The 17,613-nt window shown below is 36.9% G+C and overlaps 1 protein-coding gene across 1 annotated transcript in view; it reads right to left on the bottom strand.

Annotated features, from left to right (window-relative positions):
- Positions 1-17,613, bottom strand: part of LOC150080837 (eukaryotic initiation factor 4A-I-like) — a 241,307-nt gene that overhangs the window by 187,935 nt on the left and 35,759 nt on the right. Inside the window, exon 2 of the mRNA XM_090381904.1 lies at positions 7,838-7,919. Coding sequence (XP_090238030.1) covers positions 7,838-7,919 — 82 coding nt within the window. The remainder of the gene's footprint in view (positions 1-7,837; positions 7,920-17,613) is intronic.

Here is a 17,613-nt window from a genome sequence, read left to right on the forward strand (position 1 = left end):
ATATATGCTTACATTTTTATATTTTACTTATATTTCTTACCTTTGATTCTAATATTTCAAAAACTTTTCTTAATTAATTATCTTCATTCGATTTATTTATATTCGATTTATGTTCGGCCTATACTGGTTTATATTTGGTTTAGATTTAAATTACTTAGCATATATTGATCATCACAGAAACAGAGAACTTCTTATCGTTTTTTGCCTTCATTCTGGGTGGTTGGCCCCAGTTGAAGTCATCTAGATTGTCGGTAAAAAGCGATAATAATAATAATAATTTTTTTTTTTTTTTTTTTTGCGTTTTCATAAGTCCTTGATGGTATTCTTATTATTGGATTGATTTACTTTTTCTAATGATATTCTGTAGACATTGTGGGGGTATTGCATGATTGCTTGCAACTGCATTAACCCATAAATATTAGTTATTGTCTTTTAACTTTCTTGCTTTGCTTTATTTCTTGCTTTCCTTTTATCACTAATATAACTATTAATATATACAAAAGCTTTGCTTAGGTTAAGTATACACTACCTATGATTGCTTTTTCTATTATATTTCTTTTTTCTTTTTTCTTAACTGCATTGATTGATCTTTCTTAATTTTACCTTCATGGATTTATGATTGCGCATCTTGATTTTATTTTATATTTTATATTAACTTTGCTTTTATTTTATTTTATATTAACTTTGCGCTTATTATGTCACTCAAATATAATAATAATAATATACTACATCGGCAGAGTAGGATAAAAGTGACCGAGGATACTATTGTTGCCCTGGATAGTAATCCTAACCATGTTAATACATTTACACATACGCAAATATCACACACTTTACAGAGCAGTTTAGCATATAATGCTTCTGGCACTAATATCCGATCTCTTAAATTTCAACCTTGTAATAACAAATTATGTCTTACTTGCCCCTATATGCATCCAAATCATGCTACAATGAATACGAATTCACATATATTCTGTAAAATGAATAATGTTATATATATGATCACTTGTCGTACTTGCAATGTTAAATATATTGGTCAAACTAGCAATAAACTAAATATCAGAATGAACCTTCATCGTTCCGATATTAAAACTTATAATAACAAATCCAGTAAGAAAACAGGTAATCTGGAACATGATATTGAATTCAGACATTTCCAAAAACATACTTTTGGTAATATTTTCATTTCAATACTTAACGTAATTAACAACGCAAATGAAAGATTATTGCAAGAAGAAATTAGCATGTTACAATATAAAACACTATATCCATACGGTCTAAATAATAAATTTAATCAAAAATATATGACGAATAATTTAAAAGATATTTGTGTTTATAATATGTTTCAAATTGCCAAACTTCGTAAAGATAATCGCAATAGGAAATATAGTAAATCCAACACGTATAAAAGCAACCGAGAACATCTAGGAGACTCTATAGATTTATTTAAAATGTGGGATACGGATCCTATAAATATTAGCAAAATTCACAACACACTTTTCAGTATTAAACTTAGTGTACTCAAAGCACTATATAGAAAAACCAATGATTACGTCTTTGCATCCTCCCACCTTATGCACATTATATTGGATATTTTTAAATTCAGAATTAATATTTTGAATGTTAGCAAGCAGCCTGAAAACTCTGCCCTCATCTTATACTTTCAAAATAAAATGATGGATGATTTAGATATACATAAAACTATTAATTTACGTAATGACTTGCTGCCTATTAATAACTTACATATTAATATCAGATTTAGATATTCTAAACCATTTGGTCTTAAAGCGTGTAACTATAAAACAATAGCTACAAACCTTCACAATATTAACATCGGACAGGATACATGTGTTTCTCACAAACCTTCATTTCATAGATACGTGGATCCTAACCATAATCACATCATAACCGGCAATTTAGATATAATCCCATATCCCGAACTTAGAGATATTTTATCACTGGGTTTTAAATTTCGACCTAATCCACCTATTAATAAATCTAATTTTAAAAAATTGTTATATCTAGATTTACTAAAATACTGCATAAGATCAGCATACAAACATAATATACCGGTTGAAGCTTATCACATGTGGTTATTTACAATGCTTAATATCATATCTAATAAATATAATCAATTGAAATTCGTACAGGATAATCTATATAATACCAAATTAATAAATAAGCAGCTCAAAGATATACATGAACATTTTATAATAACTCCCGTTGACAAAGCTGCTTGCAATTATGCAATCATATGTAAATCATATTATATAGATATTATAAAAAATGAACTACAGTCTAGCCGTACATATAAACAGATAACATCTTCTTCTAATATAATAATCAAAAAATTAATTGCATTGCATAAAAAATTAAAGTTAAAGTATAATAACCTAAAATATCCATTTATATATTGCATACCCAAATTTCACAAAACACCAATTGCTTTTAGATTCATAACATCATGTAGAGATAGTTATGCGAAATTTCCCGGAAAAACGTTAGAAAAGTTACTTAAAAGTATATTAAATAACTTAAATAAAACTATTATAATAAATAATAACTTACCTATTATAAATGCTCTAAAAAATAATAATATTCATCAAATACAAACTTTTGACTTTAACAGTCTATTTACGAGCATTAACCTTAATAACTTAGAAGTCGTCCTCCAGAAACTATATTTAGAAAATAAAAATGCTATAAAGGTTGATTTAACCTATTGGAATTCTCTAATAAAATTATGCATCTTTAATAACTATGTATATGACGGAACATCGTTATATTTGCAAGTCACTGGCACCCCTATGGGAAGTCCAGCATCAAGCATAATCGCAAACCTTTATCTGTATTATACAGAAAGAGAATTTCAAGATAACCTACTTATATACAGATACGTAGATGATATATGTGTTTTTAATTGTCCACATTTTGTCCAGGATTACAGTGGATTATATCCAGGGGAGCTTGTGTTGGAAAAAACTAATAGTTCCGATACTATAGCAAATTACTTGGATCTTCATATAGAAATATTACATAATAATAAAATAGACGTAAACGTATATAATAAAAGAGATGCATTTAATTTTAACGTAGTCAGCCTTACAAACTGGAAATCAAATGTATCAAAATCAGTGCATGCTAATATAATTTTATCGCAATGTTTAAGGATTGCTTATATCTGCAATAGTAATAAAAATTGTTCAGCGGGCTTAACAGCGTTGTACGGCAGGTTGATCAATAATAATTTCCCTATCGCTTACCTGAAATATCACTTCAGGAAAGCAATTAGCATAATTAATTTCAAAAATTTGTTTTCTGAACCTATCGTTTCAATATAATTTTCAATAAAATCGTTATATTTAGTGCCATGTATATATGTAAATAGGATACACTTTGCATTCTTGGTGTCTTACGGCGTAGAAAACTTGTACCCACCGGCTTGCAAATTACAGTGTATCATTTTTTTTTTTTTTTTTTTTAATACATATAGTTAAATTCATTTAATTTACTTAAATTCACGCTGAGATAACATGCAAATTCAGCTCAGGGTCCTACTATAGGAACGGGTTTGCGATCCCGGGCATACCCGAGCCACAACTTATATCTTGTAATGCCTTTAAGCTGTCCTACACTCTTTATTTTTATTTCTCCGAAATTATTAGGGCAATCCGAGGACGTAGGAGAAACTATTTCTTATCTATACCACTATTTTTCGCCTTTGTGGAGTTCAGGTTCTATTTTTCCTACTCCTTTAGTTTTTCTTCTTACTATCTGCATGTTTCTCTTTGCGTTAATTTAATTTAATTATTTATTTTTACCGTATCCATCACATAGGGGGCACCACATATTATTTTGACGACTATTACATTATGTCCTAGATACGGTCAAATGTAGTATGTATTATATATTTAATCTTGTTTTAATCCTTAAATTACGTTCTCTGTCGGGTCAACGATGATTAATATATGCTTACATTTTTATATTTTACTTATATTTCTTACCTTTGATTCTAATATTTCAAAAACTTTTCTTAATTAATTATCTTCATTCGATTTATTTATATTCGATTTATGTTCGGCCTATACTGGTTTATATTTGGTTTAGATTTAAATTACTTAGCATATATTGATCATCACAGAAACAGAGAACTTCTTATCGTTTTTTGCCTTCATTCTGGGTGGTTGGCCCCAGTTGAAGTCATCTAGATTGTCGGTAAAAAGCGATAATAATAATAATAATTTTTTTTTTTTTTTTTTTTTTTTTGCGTTTTCATAAGTCCTTGATGGTATTCTTATTATTGGATTGATTTACTTTTTCTAATGATATTCTATATATATATATATATATACAGGGTGATTCACTACCAGTGCGACAAACTTGCAGGAGGTGTAGGGGGCACAGAGACGAATCGGAATCACATAGCATTGCAGGGTCCAAAATGCCTTCATCATGCGGTAGAGGATGTTGAATGGGAGGTCACGTGAACAGCGATCCCGCTGGAAGTCAGCATTTGCGAACCGGCTCCCAAGGCAGTAGGATGGACGAGTATTCAAATGTTGAACTGCCAACATGCACCTCGCGTATGGAGCTGCAGACTGTAACGGGCGCGCCGCTCTGCGCTTGTACCAGGAACGTTTCCCACACAGGCGTGCTCCTCATCATACGATTTTCGCACATGTGCACGGAAGGTTACGTGAGACTGGTTGAAGGCAATTCGAGTAAGAGTACTTGAGTGATAGGCCAACGATTGGGTATTTCCCAATCCACTGTATGGAGGATACTGTCAACAAACCAAATGAGTTCATACCATATGCAACGCGTCCAATCATTCGAGCCTGCTGATTATCCACTCCGGATTTTGCTACTTGTTTTCTTCAACAGAGTGCGGCAGACAGCGCGTTTTCTGTCGTATTGTTCACGGATGAGGCAAGTTTCACAAGAGAGGGAATCTTCAATCAACATAACGCCCATTTGTGGGCTTTGGAGAACCCCCATGGTACACGAACACATGCAACTCAACGCCGTTTCTCTGTCAATGTTTGGGCCGGCATTGTTGGAGACGACCTCATTGGACCGTACTGTCTGCCACATCGTCTGGACAGCAGGGCATACTTGATCTTTCTACAGCAAGTCCTGCCCGAACTTATTGAAGAAGCACATGTTCCTCAGTCGCTGCGCCGCTCAATGTGGTTCCAGCATGATGGGGCTCCCCCACATTACACCAATGACGTCCGCCAACACCTAAACGTTACATTTAGACAGCATTGGATAGGTCGTGGTGGTCCGGTTCATTGGCCTGCTGGATCACCAGACCCATCATGCCTGGACTCCTTCTGCTGGGGTCAAATGAAGACATTGGTGTACAAGACCCCCGTTGATTCAGTTGAAGACCTCGTCGCTCGCATCTCTGTAGCTGCTGGGGAGATTCAAGACATGCCAGGAATCTTCCAAAACGTTAAGGATTCCATGCGGCGGCGCTGTGAAGCTTGTGTGACTGCTTCTGATCGAACTTTCGAACACCTTCTGTAGCATGGCTTTTTGCCAATGTAAAACTTGTCATTAAAATGATTTCTGTTACACACGAGTTGCTGTTTCTGTTCTTTTTCTTTGCTTCTTTGTTCACGCGACCTCCCGCATGACGAAGGCATTTTGGCCCCTGCAATGCTATGTGATTCCGATTCGTCTTTGTGTCCCTTACACCTCCTGCAAGTTTGTCACATTGGTAGTGAATCACCCTGTATATAAAAGCTAAATTAAAATAGGATACTTGCCGGTAGCATGGCAAACCAGTAGAGTGAAAAAGAACTTAGTCAAATAAAATGACATAACAATAACCGAAAAATATATAGGGGGGAGGATAAAGAAGAAAAGGGTAGTGTTGAAACAACGTTCCTAAAATAATTTAGAAAATTAAGCCAATTAAAAGAAATTTAGCGGCACCCCCTTGATGGCACCAGTTTCTGAATTATGTGAAATCTCACTAACGTAGACTAACAACATTATATGACCAAATAAATAAAATGAAATAAAATAAACTGACCATTATGCCCCATCTTGACAGAGGACCACGAGGCCAATAATAGTCAGGGAATCACTGCATTTTATAAGCAACATGTAGTGGAATGTGCTTTTCTGCTGCCAGCTTTCATACTATCTTTTCTTATTTATTTTTAATATATATTTTTATTAATTTCTATCTCTCTATTTAATTTTTGGATTACACACACACACACACACACACACACAAACACACACACACACACACACAAACACACACACACACACACACACACACACACACACACACACAAACACACACACACACACGGTGCTACCCAAATGTTCCTGAATTTTTAATGTTTCATGGGAACTACGTCTAGTACGGACTTGTGGTGCTAGGTAACACTGCATGCATCGGCATCGGGCTAGATAGAGTCAATGAATATTTATGCGCAGCTCTTTGGTGTCGTGTTTCGTGTAGTTTGTGATGGCTGATGTGAGAGCAATGTGCTTGATCAAGTTTTGTTTCCTTCTTAACGATACAGCAGCAGAAACCCATAAGAAGTTGAAACAAACTTTTGGTGATGATGCTTTAGGCCAGACACAGACCTACTACTGGTTTAACTGTTTTAAAAATGGTCGATTGTCGGTTGATGACGACAATCACTCTGGGCACCCCAGAAAATGTGACAAAAGTTCAGGTGGTGATTCATGAAGGCCCCAGGTGAACCATCCACATTTGTGGCATTGTAGGACTATCGTACGGCATGTGTTAGCAGATTTTGTCAAAAGAGTTAAACAAGAGAAGGATTGTGGCCAAGTTCGTGGCACAGTTATTGAGTGAAGACCAAAAGCAGCATCACGTGGAAGTTAGCAGAGATTTTCAAGAACGGGCTAGGAGTGATCAAAGTTGGGTATATGGGTATGACCCAAAAACCAAGCAATAATCATCCCAGTGAAGAGCCCATCTTCACCCTGACCGAAGAAAGGCCAACAAGTGAGGAGCAATGGGAAGTCCATGCTGATCTGTATTTTGGATATTGATGGGATTATCCATAAGGAATTCGTCCCTCCTGGCCAGTCCACAAAGTTCTACTGTGACGTCCTGAGGTGGTTAAGGGGAGGAAACGTCCAGAGAAGTCGCACACAAAGAACTGGGTCTGTCATCGGGCAATGCGTGGGTCTACACATCCCTTGCTGTTACACAGTTTTTGGCATCCAACAACATGACAGTCGTCCCCCTATTCGCCAGACTTAGCCCTCTGCAACTTCTTCCTCTTCCCAAGAATGAAAATCAAGCCAAAGATTTGACCGTGTAGAGGATATCCAAACTGAATCGCAATGGTGCTGAACACTATGACGAAGAAGAACGTTCAGGATGCATTCAAATCATGGGAGAAGAACTGGGATCAGTATTTATGCTCTCAAGGGGACTACTTCGAAAGTGGTGGGAAATTTGGATAAAGACAGGGTAAGTAATTTATTTTATAAATACATCTCAGGAACTTTTGGATAGCATCTCATATTACAGAGAGGTGGGGGGGGGACTACCAACCACCCTCTTATTGTTAAGATTAAAAACTTGGAAAAGGATTAGCATAATGTCCAAAGTTTTATTTTTGAACTACACTAAGCATATCAGTGAGAGGAGAGTACTTTCGTTGCATAGCATATACTGTTCTTTAGATATTTAGTGATAAACCCATTACAAACAAATATTAAAAAAAAAAAAAAAAAAAACACTGAGAAAGTCTAAAATACCGAAACCCCAAAACGTTTCCTGGAAATCTAAGTTTAGTAATAAATATTAATTTACACTGATGTAAATCATTCTTACCTCAATAGTCCCATCAGGTTCCATTCCAGGCGGGCCATCATAAACTTCATTACGATCACGATCTTGGTCATCTGGCCCATTCCTTAACAGGAGGGAAGTGAAAATTCAATCAAAAATAGAACTAAAAGTGCATAATAATGAGTATCTTATTTAGCTTCTCATTCTTCATGGATTGCAGAAATATTAAAATAAGATAGCACTTACGCATGCGCATGCGTGTGTATGTGTGTGTGTGAGAGAGAGAGAGAGATTACATTATGTAACAAATTTTCAAAAAAAGGTTCTATTTATCTGCATTCCTTGGTGTTTTTTTATGAATTTGGGTATGATGATTCTTAATATGATCTTTGTTTTTGTTTAGCATCAATGGTTTGTCCCAAAATGAAAGAAAAAGAAATATTCAATAATACTATATTATATTTATTAACAATTAACTTAACCTCTGTAGAGAACAGAGAAATAATTTTTCTACAAGTAAAAAAGTAGAAACCTCTTCGTGTTAACCAAAATAAATTTCCGTAAAAAAAATGTAAATTTGAATGTCCATGTCTTTTTGTGGTTAGTATGATCATCCTGAACAGAGAACCAGATAAATTCATTCCCATCAGCTTCATCCCACTTTCCTCGATAACTCTTCTCCATTGACTGTATGTGCTGGTGGAACCTCTCCCCATTTTTACTAACATTACTCAGATTTGATTTCAAAACATCTAAGTGAAAGTGCAAGTAACGGAGTTTGAATGACATTCTGTATCCCATTTTTCAATAATTATCAATTAACTTGTCATGAAGTTCTTTGTAATTCTCTTAAAGTTACTAAGAAAGCCATTCACTACAAGCTAATTGATAATTATTGAAAAATGGGATACAGAATGTCATTCTAACTCCATTGCTTGCACTTTCACTTAGATGTTTTGAAACCAAATCTGAGTAATGTTAGTGAAAATGGGGAGAGATTCCACCAGCACATACAGTCAATGGAGAAGAGTTAGAGGAAAGTGGGATGAAGTGATGGGGATGAATTTATCTGGTCCTCGGTTCAGGATGATCATACTAACCACAAAAAGACACGGACATTCAAATTTACATTTTTTAAAAGAAATTTCTTTATCTACTTAATTTGCAGACAAATAAATAAGTGACTTTTCACTTTGGACACAAACTGAATAGGCTAGTTTTCTAGTGTAGTCAATGCTTTAACAAATTGGCTGACCAATCCAACTTGATATGAAGTGGTGGAAACAAGGTTTTCTGGGAACCAGGAGTTGTTTCTATATTGTGTATGCTAGGGTGCAACTCAGTTCTGGCAGACCATTCTCTTCTCCAGTAGTGCTCATTCACTGCCTGACTGTCTCAGAGGAACTTAATCATCTTGCAAAACTATAAGAAAGTCCAGCATCGTGAAGTCCCAACAGACATCCATTTATACTTGCCATATTTGATCTCTGTAGTAGTCTGTACATTTCTGATTCCTTCCTTAATATGAACAGAGTATGCCATAGGAACTGATGAGTGTATATTCCCACTTTTACATGAATTGTCTATGAAAGATGCCACTTGTCTGAACTGACTAATAATATTTTTTTCATACAGACCAATTAGATCAAAACAGCACAGGGATTCTTTTGTATTGCATAAAAAGTCTATAAGTGACATGTATTTTTCTGTACGTGGATATTCAGCAATCTGCAGCAATCACCTTATATCTCAAAAGAGTGCAATCTGCTGAATTTCAGCAGAATGTACTCTTTCAAGATATAAGGCACTCTGCAGATTGCTGAATTTGGTTATACCCATTGTTCCTTGCTAAGTCAACTGGTCTTGGGATGTAATCTCAATTATTCCGTTCATCACATTCATATCCAATTCTGAAGACTATTCTTTAAAGGTAGATTGGGAACTAACAAGTCTTCATTCTGTGGCACCAAAGCAACAAAGAAAGGCATTCTGGAATACACTACAGTGTCTTAATCCACACACTTTTTAAACTTTGATATAGCACCCACCACATAAAAGTAGCAGCCAATAATGATGGTCTGTGGGCCTTATCCATATTCTGAGGTATAGAAAGGTATACTCTCTTTAGAAAATACAGCTGCAAGTTACAGGCTCCGAAAAAAAACGATAAGTTTTTGCTTTTTATTTACATAATTGTTATTTTATACTGTACTTAATACGTAGTCTTATAGTTCTAATTACGCTGGTTATTTTTATTTTAATTTGTATAAACAGTTTTGGTAGATATACGTAATACTTTATAAAACCGTTATTTCATTCGAATATTGCAGGCACTGTTTTTGTATATAGTGATAGGGAATTCAAATTTTTAATTGAGGTAGTTAGGTAGCCCTAACGTATAATTATAGAAACAGTAATACACTTCACTGTTTCTATTAGATAGCGTAGTATTGACATTTAATTTAATTTAATTTATTGATCTTATTAATTTAAAATATCATGCCCCAAACTAGAGCAGCAAAGCAACGGGCACAAAGTGGCAGGAGTGCTGTGACTCGGGGAAGAACTGCGGGGGGGCGATTCTCCAACGCATCACAGCCTAAAAAAATGTGCAACTTGTGAAATGTTTGCCGAACTATCTGGAACGGAACATGATATTGCCATGGGGGATGTCTTTGTGTGTGCGCAATGTAAGGAGTGTAAGGAAATCAGGCGACAACTCTGCGTTGTTATGGGCTATATGAGAGTTTGAAGGACAGGGTGGATGCCCTCGAAAGATCTAAACTGAGGGGACCATCAGGCTCTCAGCTGCCCACATCAACGCCAGAGCTTGCACTTGGTCATCACGCAACACAGCGGCAACCCCCAAGGCAGATTGCGCTGGTCCCAAAGGAACTAGTAGTTGTTGGTGATTCTGTTGTCAGGGAAACGGGAAATATATTGTGTAAAAAGGATAGGTGGAACAGGACCAGGGTATGTCTGCCAGGGGCAAAGGGGTTGTAGAGCACATATCATCTTTTAAGGGCACAAAAGGTGATATAGTTGTACACGTTGGCACTAATGATATCAAGAGTAGGAGACCGGCAGAATTACTTAACAAGTACAGGTCACTGTTGAAAAAAAGCCGTGAAGTAGGGTTGAATTTGAAAGTGTCTGCAATTCTGCCCAGACACGATAGGAGGGAGTATATGATGAGAGCCTTGTCGATCAATTCGGCCCTGGAAAGATTGTGCAAGGCTCAAGGGGTAGAATTTTTTTCAGCCTGGACTGTACTTGTTAACAGGAGAGATTGCTTCTACAGGAACGAGATACACATAAATAGAAAGGGTGCAAGAATATTTGCTGATGTTATCGAGGCAGTGTTAGGTGCGTCGGAAAACTGATAGCTTGGGGGGATACAAGGACTAATAGTTTAACAGTAGCCGTAGGCAGAGGTGAAGGTGATTCTTGCACAACTTCTATTAGAATAAGTAGCGACCTGGAGCGAGGGGTGTTGGGGATTTCAGGGACGGATGGCAGTCATCGTGAAACAGGTGGGTATATGGGATGTGTTAAGAGTGGCTGGGAATAGGAATACGTGCATGTATACTTGCATGTATATCAATGCTAGAAGTATAGTAAATAAATTTGATCAATTTGAAGTGTTGGTCAAGACATCAAAGGCAGATATTGTTGGGATATCAGAGACGTGGTGTCACCCAGATATAAGGAATGCCGAACTGGAATTTGGAGAGTACAATGTGTACAGAAAGGATAGACAGGATAGGAAGGGAGGAGGTGTTACGCTGTTAATAAAGAAAAATATAAAATCAAAAGAAGTGCATCCAGTTGATATAGATGAACAGTGCACTGTTGAGTCAGTTTGGTGTGACATAAGCACTGCGAAAGCAAAAATTAGAGTAGGAGCGTGTTATAGGCCTAATGACTCGAATGAGTACAATGAACAATTGTACAGAGAAATAGAGTGGGCTAGTAAATCGGAATGTCTTATAATGGGGGATTTTAACTTCCCAGATATTGACTGGAACTTGTGGGTTGGGCACTCACACACTAGTCAGACTTTTGTGGATTTATTGGATGATTGTTTTCTGCAGCAGCATGTTCGAGAGGCAACCAGAGAAAGTAATACTCTTGATCTAGTTATCAGCAGTGATCATTCATGTATTAGGAATTTGCAGATTAAAGAACCACTAGGTGGCAGTGATTACAGTGTACTGACGTGGGATTTACTTAAAGATTTAATTACCATCAGGGGTAAAGGAAAGGGTTTTTGCTTCCGTAAAGGCGAGTACAGTGGTCTCCGACAGTTTTTAAATTCTGTACAGTGGGATCAACTGACGATGTTACCAACAGTAAATTCTAAGTGGGAAGCATTCAAGGAATTAATCGTGGAAGCTACTAAAAGTTTCATACCTATTAAGAAATATTGTTCAAGGTTTAGGCCTAAATGGTTGTCAAATGAACTAATGAGACTCGTAGCAGAGAAGAAAAATGCATGGGATGCATATAAATTATCAAGCGACTCAGAAGCCTATGGCAGATATAAGTTAATCTGTAATCAGGTCACAAAGGAGGTTAGGCAGGCGAAGGCAGATTACGAGAAATCCTTGGCAAAAGATGCTAAGAAAAACAGCAAGGATTTCTTTACTTATATAAACTCTAAAAGGAAGGGGATGAATCTGATTGGTCCACTTGACATCGATGGTTCGACTGTTGATGATCCTGCTCAGATAGCAAACAAACTGAATGAGTATTTTGCATCTACATTCACACGTGAGGAATTATTAAGGTTTGAAAATGGCAGAAGAAGGTTATCAAATTGTAGCAGGGTGCTTAATGATCTTGTAATAACTGAATGCAAAGTGGAAGAGAAATTGTTGAAGTTAAACGTAAGAAAAGCACCTGGGGTGGATGGGATCTATCCAGTTATATTAAAGGAGGCGGCAAGGCAACTAAGCAAACCCTTAGCCATAATTATGAGAGCATCCTTGGACTCAGGGGAGGTTCCCACGGACTGGAGATGTGCAAATGTATCCCCAATTCACAAAGGGGGATCGAAGGGTGACGAGTAATTACAGACCAGTTAGTTTAACTTCTGTTCCGGGTAAAATAATGGAGTCGCTGGTTAAAGATGCATTGCAGGATCATCTAGACAAGACTGCAGCAATAATTCAGACACAGCATGGGTTTGTTAAGGGAAAATCTTGTCTGACAAATTTGATAGGATATTATGATGTGGTTATAAAGGAACTGGATGCAAAAAACAATTTTGATATCATATATTTGGATTTCAGGAAAGCTTTTGACACTGTTGCGCATGGAAGACTATTGTACAAATTAGAGCAGAATGGTATTAAGGGTAAGTTGCTACAATGGATAAAAGGATGGTTAAGTGCGAGAAGACAGAGGGTGGTAATCAATGGGTGCTGCTCTTCTTGGACTAATGTTATTAGTGGAGTCCCACAGGGTTCGGTGTTAGGTCCACTGTTGTTTTGTATATTTATCAATGATATTGATGAAGGTATATCAGGCTTAATGTCGAAGTTTGCAGATGATACAAAGGTTGGCAGGGTTGTTAATGACAGTAATGGCAGTCTGCTACTGCAACAGGATCTAGATAATTTGGGCAGATAGGCTAAGAAGTGGCAACTGAAGTTTTACCTTTACAAATGCAAAGTACTGCACATGGGTAGAAATGACCACAGAGAAACGTACCAACTGTGTGGTACTACACTTAAGGTGGTACAAAATGAAAAAGACCTGGGAGTAATTGTGCAGTCAGATATGAAGTTCTCTGAGCAATGCAGACAGGCTGCCAGGGCAGGTCATGGGATTTTGTCAATGATATATAGGAATTTTGCTAGCAGGGAAAAGGAGGTGATTATCCCTCTGTATAAGGCAATGGTCAGGCCATGCCTTGAGTACTGCGTACAGGTCTGGAGACCTCATTTTAGGAAGGATGTAGATTTACTTGAGCGGGTACAGAGAAGGGCAACAAGATTGGTGAGGGGAATGAAGGGTTCCTCTTACCAAGAGAGGCTTAAGTTCTGCAAATTGCAGTGGCTGGAGACTAGGCACCTGCGCGGTGATCTGATTGAGGTATATAAGGCCTTGAATGGATTGAGCACGCTGAATTCTGATGGGATCCTTCCACTTGTTCAGATTGCAAACCTAAGGGGGCATAAATTCAAATTAAGAAAAGACAGATGTAGATTGGATGTGCGGAAATTTGCCTTTTGCCAGCGGGTGGTTAATTGCTGGAACAAACTTCCATCTGTCGTTGAAGTTGATAGCTTGAATAAATTTAAGGAGGAACTGGACAGGCATTTGGAGGGAATGGTGTGATTTTTTTTTTTTTTGGCTGATGCTGCATAAGCTCATACATTTGCTTTCTTGCATCACATGCTACTACTACTACCAGAAAATCATCTCTCTGATGTTGACCTGCAAATATGACATGTTCCTGGAACCCAGGACTGAAGTCCATACGCACTAATTTCATTCATTAAAATTTATTATTAACCAAGAATTAGTTTATAATTTAAAAATATAAATATAAATGCAACTATGACAGCAAAAATCAAGTACCCACTACACCTCATGAACAATTTGTCGTAGGCATTCCAAAATGTGCTTTGTATGTACAGGCAACCCCGTATAACACGGTACTTCTACAACACTGTTTCGCTCTAACACGATTGATAAATTGCAGCAATTCTCACACAACACAGTACTTATATAACAAGGTTTCACTTTAACACAATTTGAGAATTGCGGGAAATCTCGCATAACATGGTACTTTTGAGTTTTGTGCTGGGAAAACTCTGCTATTATGTTAGATGTAATTTTCAACATTTCCATTGATTTTTGTGCCCTGTTGTTGACTCTAGTCGTTATCACCTTCATGGTATTTTTCTAAAGCACATTTCTGGTGGTCACTACCATAAAATAATAAAAACAATTTGCAGTTTCTGGTTTATTCAGATTTCTGTTAGTGCAATCAATTATAAACGGGTTAAACTCGATCTTCTTGCATTTGCTATAGTACCAATAGCAGGAATTCTGTGGGTTTTCACGTTATTATGGTGAAATGTGTTTTCCCTTCCATGAAATATTCATCATATAAAAAACATAAATACATTTTAAGAAACTCATTACTCCGTATCTCACTTGTGCATGCTATGATCTTTGTTATTAATTGTTTATCATTTTTACTGTTTTAAATTTTACAACAAAAAAAGTCTGTGAACAGAAATATCAATTAGTATGTACATATTACAGTACATATTAATTAAGCTATGTATGTAAGAGTAAACCAGTTGTAATCAGCCTGCTGCACTAAGTGGGGGCTCTGCTGTAGTCACCTTTCCTCTTCAAGAGCATCTCGTGGGATGCATGAGGACTCTTTCTATGATTAAAGCCTTTTAAAATTGGCCATGTGGTAGGGCAATGATATACCATCACATTATCTGATGCCATAGAGACCATAACAAAACCAACTCCAAAAACTGCTGTTAAAGGAAGAAATGCAACTAGGCAGAAGGATGGGATCAATGAACTTTTGGGCGTAACATTTGGTGATGCCACGCGTATAGCACAATTTATGCAGTTAGAGGAATTTGTTAGTGGCCACAACAGCTCCTCAGGGAACTATGTGACTGGAAGAAGAAGAGATGCAAGTATAAATTTATTTTTATTTTGCTAAATGGAAAATATTCTGATTTTCACGTATTATTTGAAGCGGTGGTCCACTGCATTTTGTTGGGAGATCCCTGGGTTAGATTCTGTGATACTGAACTTGATTGTTTGAGACTATAAAAAATTGTGACTTCAAAGAGTGCAGTTCATGATTTTTAAAGAGAGCAGAAAGTAAATGAAATCTAGATGCTGAAGAAGAGATTGTGCTTAGCAGCAATGAAGAGGAAGAAAACTAAATGAACGTACATTATCTCACATATAAGTATCACAGTTTGTAAGATAAGATGTTTGTTCAGTTATTACTATTTAAGTTATTACTACTATAAAAATTAAGTTTCCGATTGTTATATAAAAAAAAAAAAAAAAAAATAGCATTTGGAACATAACCCCCCCCCCTTTTTGTACTGGTTCTTAATCCCTTATAACACAGTTTCGCATTATACGAGATTTTGTAGGAACCAAACTACCATGTTATACGAGGGTTACCTGTATTACAGAACTGATGCCACCAACAAAGTTATGCTTTACCTGCTTTGGACCTATATAGTAAAAATACACAATGTAGACACAATGAATCTATCCAATTATATTAAGGGAAGCAGCAAAGGAGGTAAGCAAATCTTTAGCCATAATTATGAGAGCATCTTGGATTCGGGGGCATTACATGTGGACTGGAGAGGCACAAATGTATCCCCAATTCACAAATGGGTGATCAAATGGTAACACAAGTTACCTAAGACCCCTCAGTTTAACTTCTATTCCAAGAAAAATAATAGTCACTAGTTAAAAGTAATGTAGGACCATCTCGACAGGAGTGCAGTTATGCTGAAGTCACAGCACGAATTTAAGGAGTGATTTTGTCTGGCCAATCTGATCAGATACTATGATTCAGTAACAAAGGAACTCTATGCAACAAACAATTTTTATATCACATTTGAATTTCAGGAAGGTAAACTGGAGAATTGGCATTAAAGGCAAGTTACTATGGATAAAGGCATGGTTAAGTCGGAGAAGACAGAGAGGGTTATTAATGGCCACTACTCTTTGTGGATGTTATTAGTGGAATAACCAGTTTGGCACTGGACCCATGGTCCTTTTCTATATTTATTAATGATGCCAATTAATGTATATTAAGCTTGATATCTAAGTTTGCAGTTAATTACAAAGGTTAGCAAGGAGATTATTGACAGTAATCAAGGTATTTGGTCCTTGAGGTTGTCACAGACATTCTCTCAGATATGCCAGACAAGCTGTACTTGCTACCTGGGAGTCTAAAACGCTGATGGAACTGATGTTCGGGTAACACTCAAGTCAAGTGGATCCAATTTCGGCGAAGTCCAGACAGTCTGTGACAACCAAATCCTCTACTTGCACCTTCACGATGGTGGGACTGTTAGTAATCCTGGGTATAACCTCCATGCACAAGTACATGGTGGGTGACACCATGTACTTGTGCATGACCACCCAGGTGTGAACCAACGTAAGCAGGGGTCGAGGTGTGGCACCCATACCACATGGAGGAACGCCGCCCCTCTATGTTACCAGGCAATACTAGGTGATAGATGACTCTCATCAACCAGTGCAATACCACCACTTTACTTATTGAAGGCTTTAAGTGGTGGAACCCATGTTTAGTCTCTAGAGCTAAGCTCCGGTCAACCCTTCCCTATCTCTTCCATCATGCAGTATGATTGATGCCTTTCGAGGTTATGATGAACATCGTGGCGAGATCCAATATTCCTTACATTTCGAGAGTACAGCTCTAAAACAGTGTTCGCAGGCCGGCTGCTAGGTAGTACACTGGACAGAACCTATTGGTAACTCTCTAGGAAGCTTCCGGATCAGCTAGTGTATAATCTTGCTGCTTCTACTCTGCCAGATAGTGACTGGAGGGAGTCCAAGTAGTGTGTATGCAGGGAGCATTGTCCAGGCCATGTTGTGTCAAGGATCTGGGTATATTCTTACCATGTGTACGACATATCCAAAAATTTCATTACTTCATACAGCATGTCCCAACCACTTTTTCTTACTATTGAATACACCATGAATTGTCAAACTAATAGAGCAAGCTTATCTGCGAAAAGATCTTAACCTCCCAAGCACTTCCTAATTCATTTCAC

The sequence above is a fragment of the Mastigoproctus giganteus genome, chromosome 9, assembly GCF_048544385.1.
Source record: "Mastigoproctus giganteus isolate SK-2022 chromosome 9, ASM4854438v1, whole genome shotgun sequence".
NCBI classification, from domain to species: domain Eukaryota; kingdom Metazoa; phylum Arthropoda; class Arachnida; order Uropygi; family Thelyphonidae; genus Mastigoproctus; species Mastigoproctus giganteus.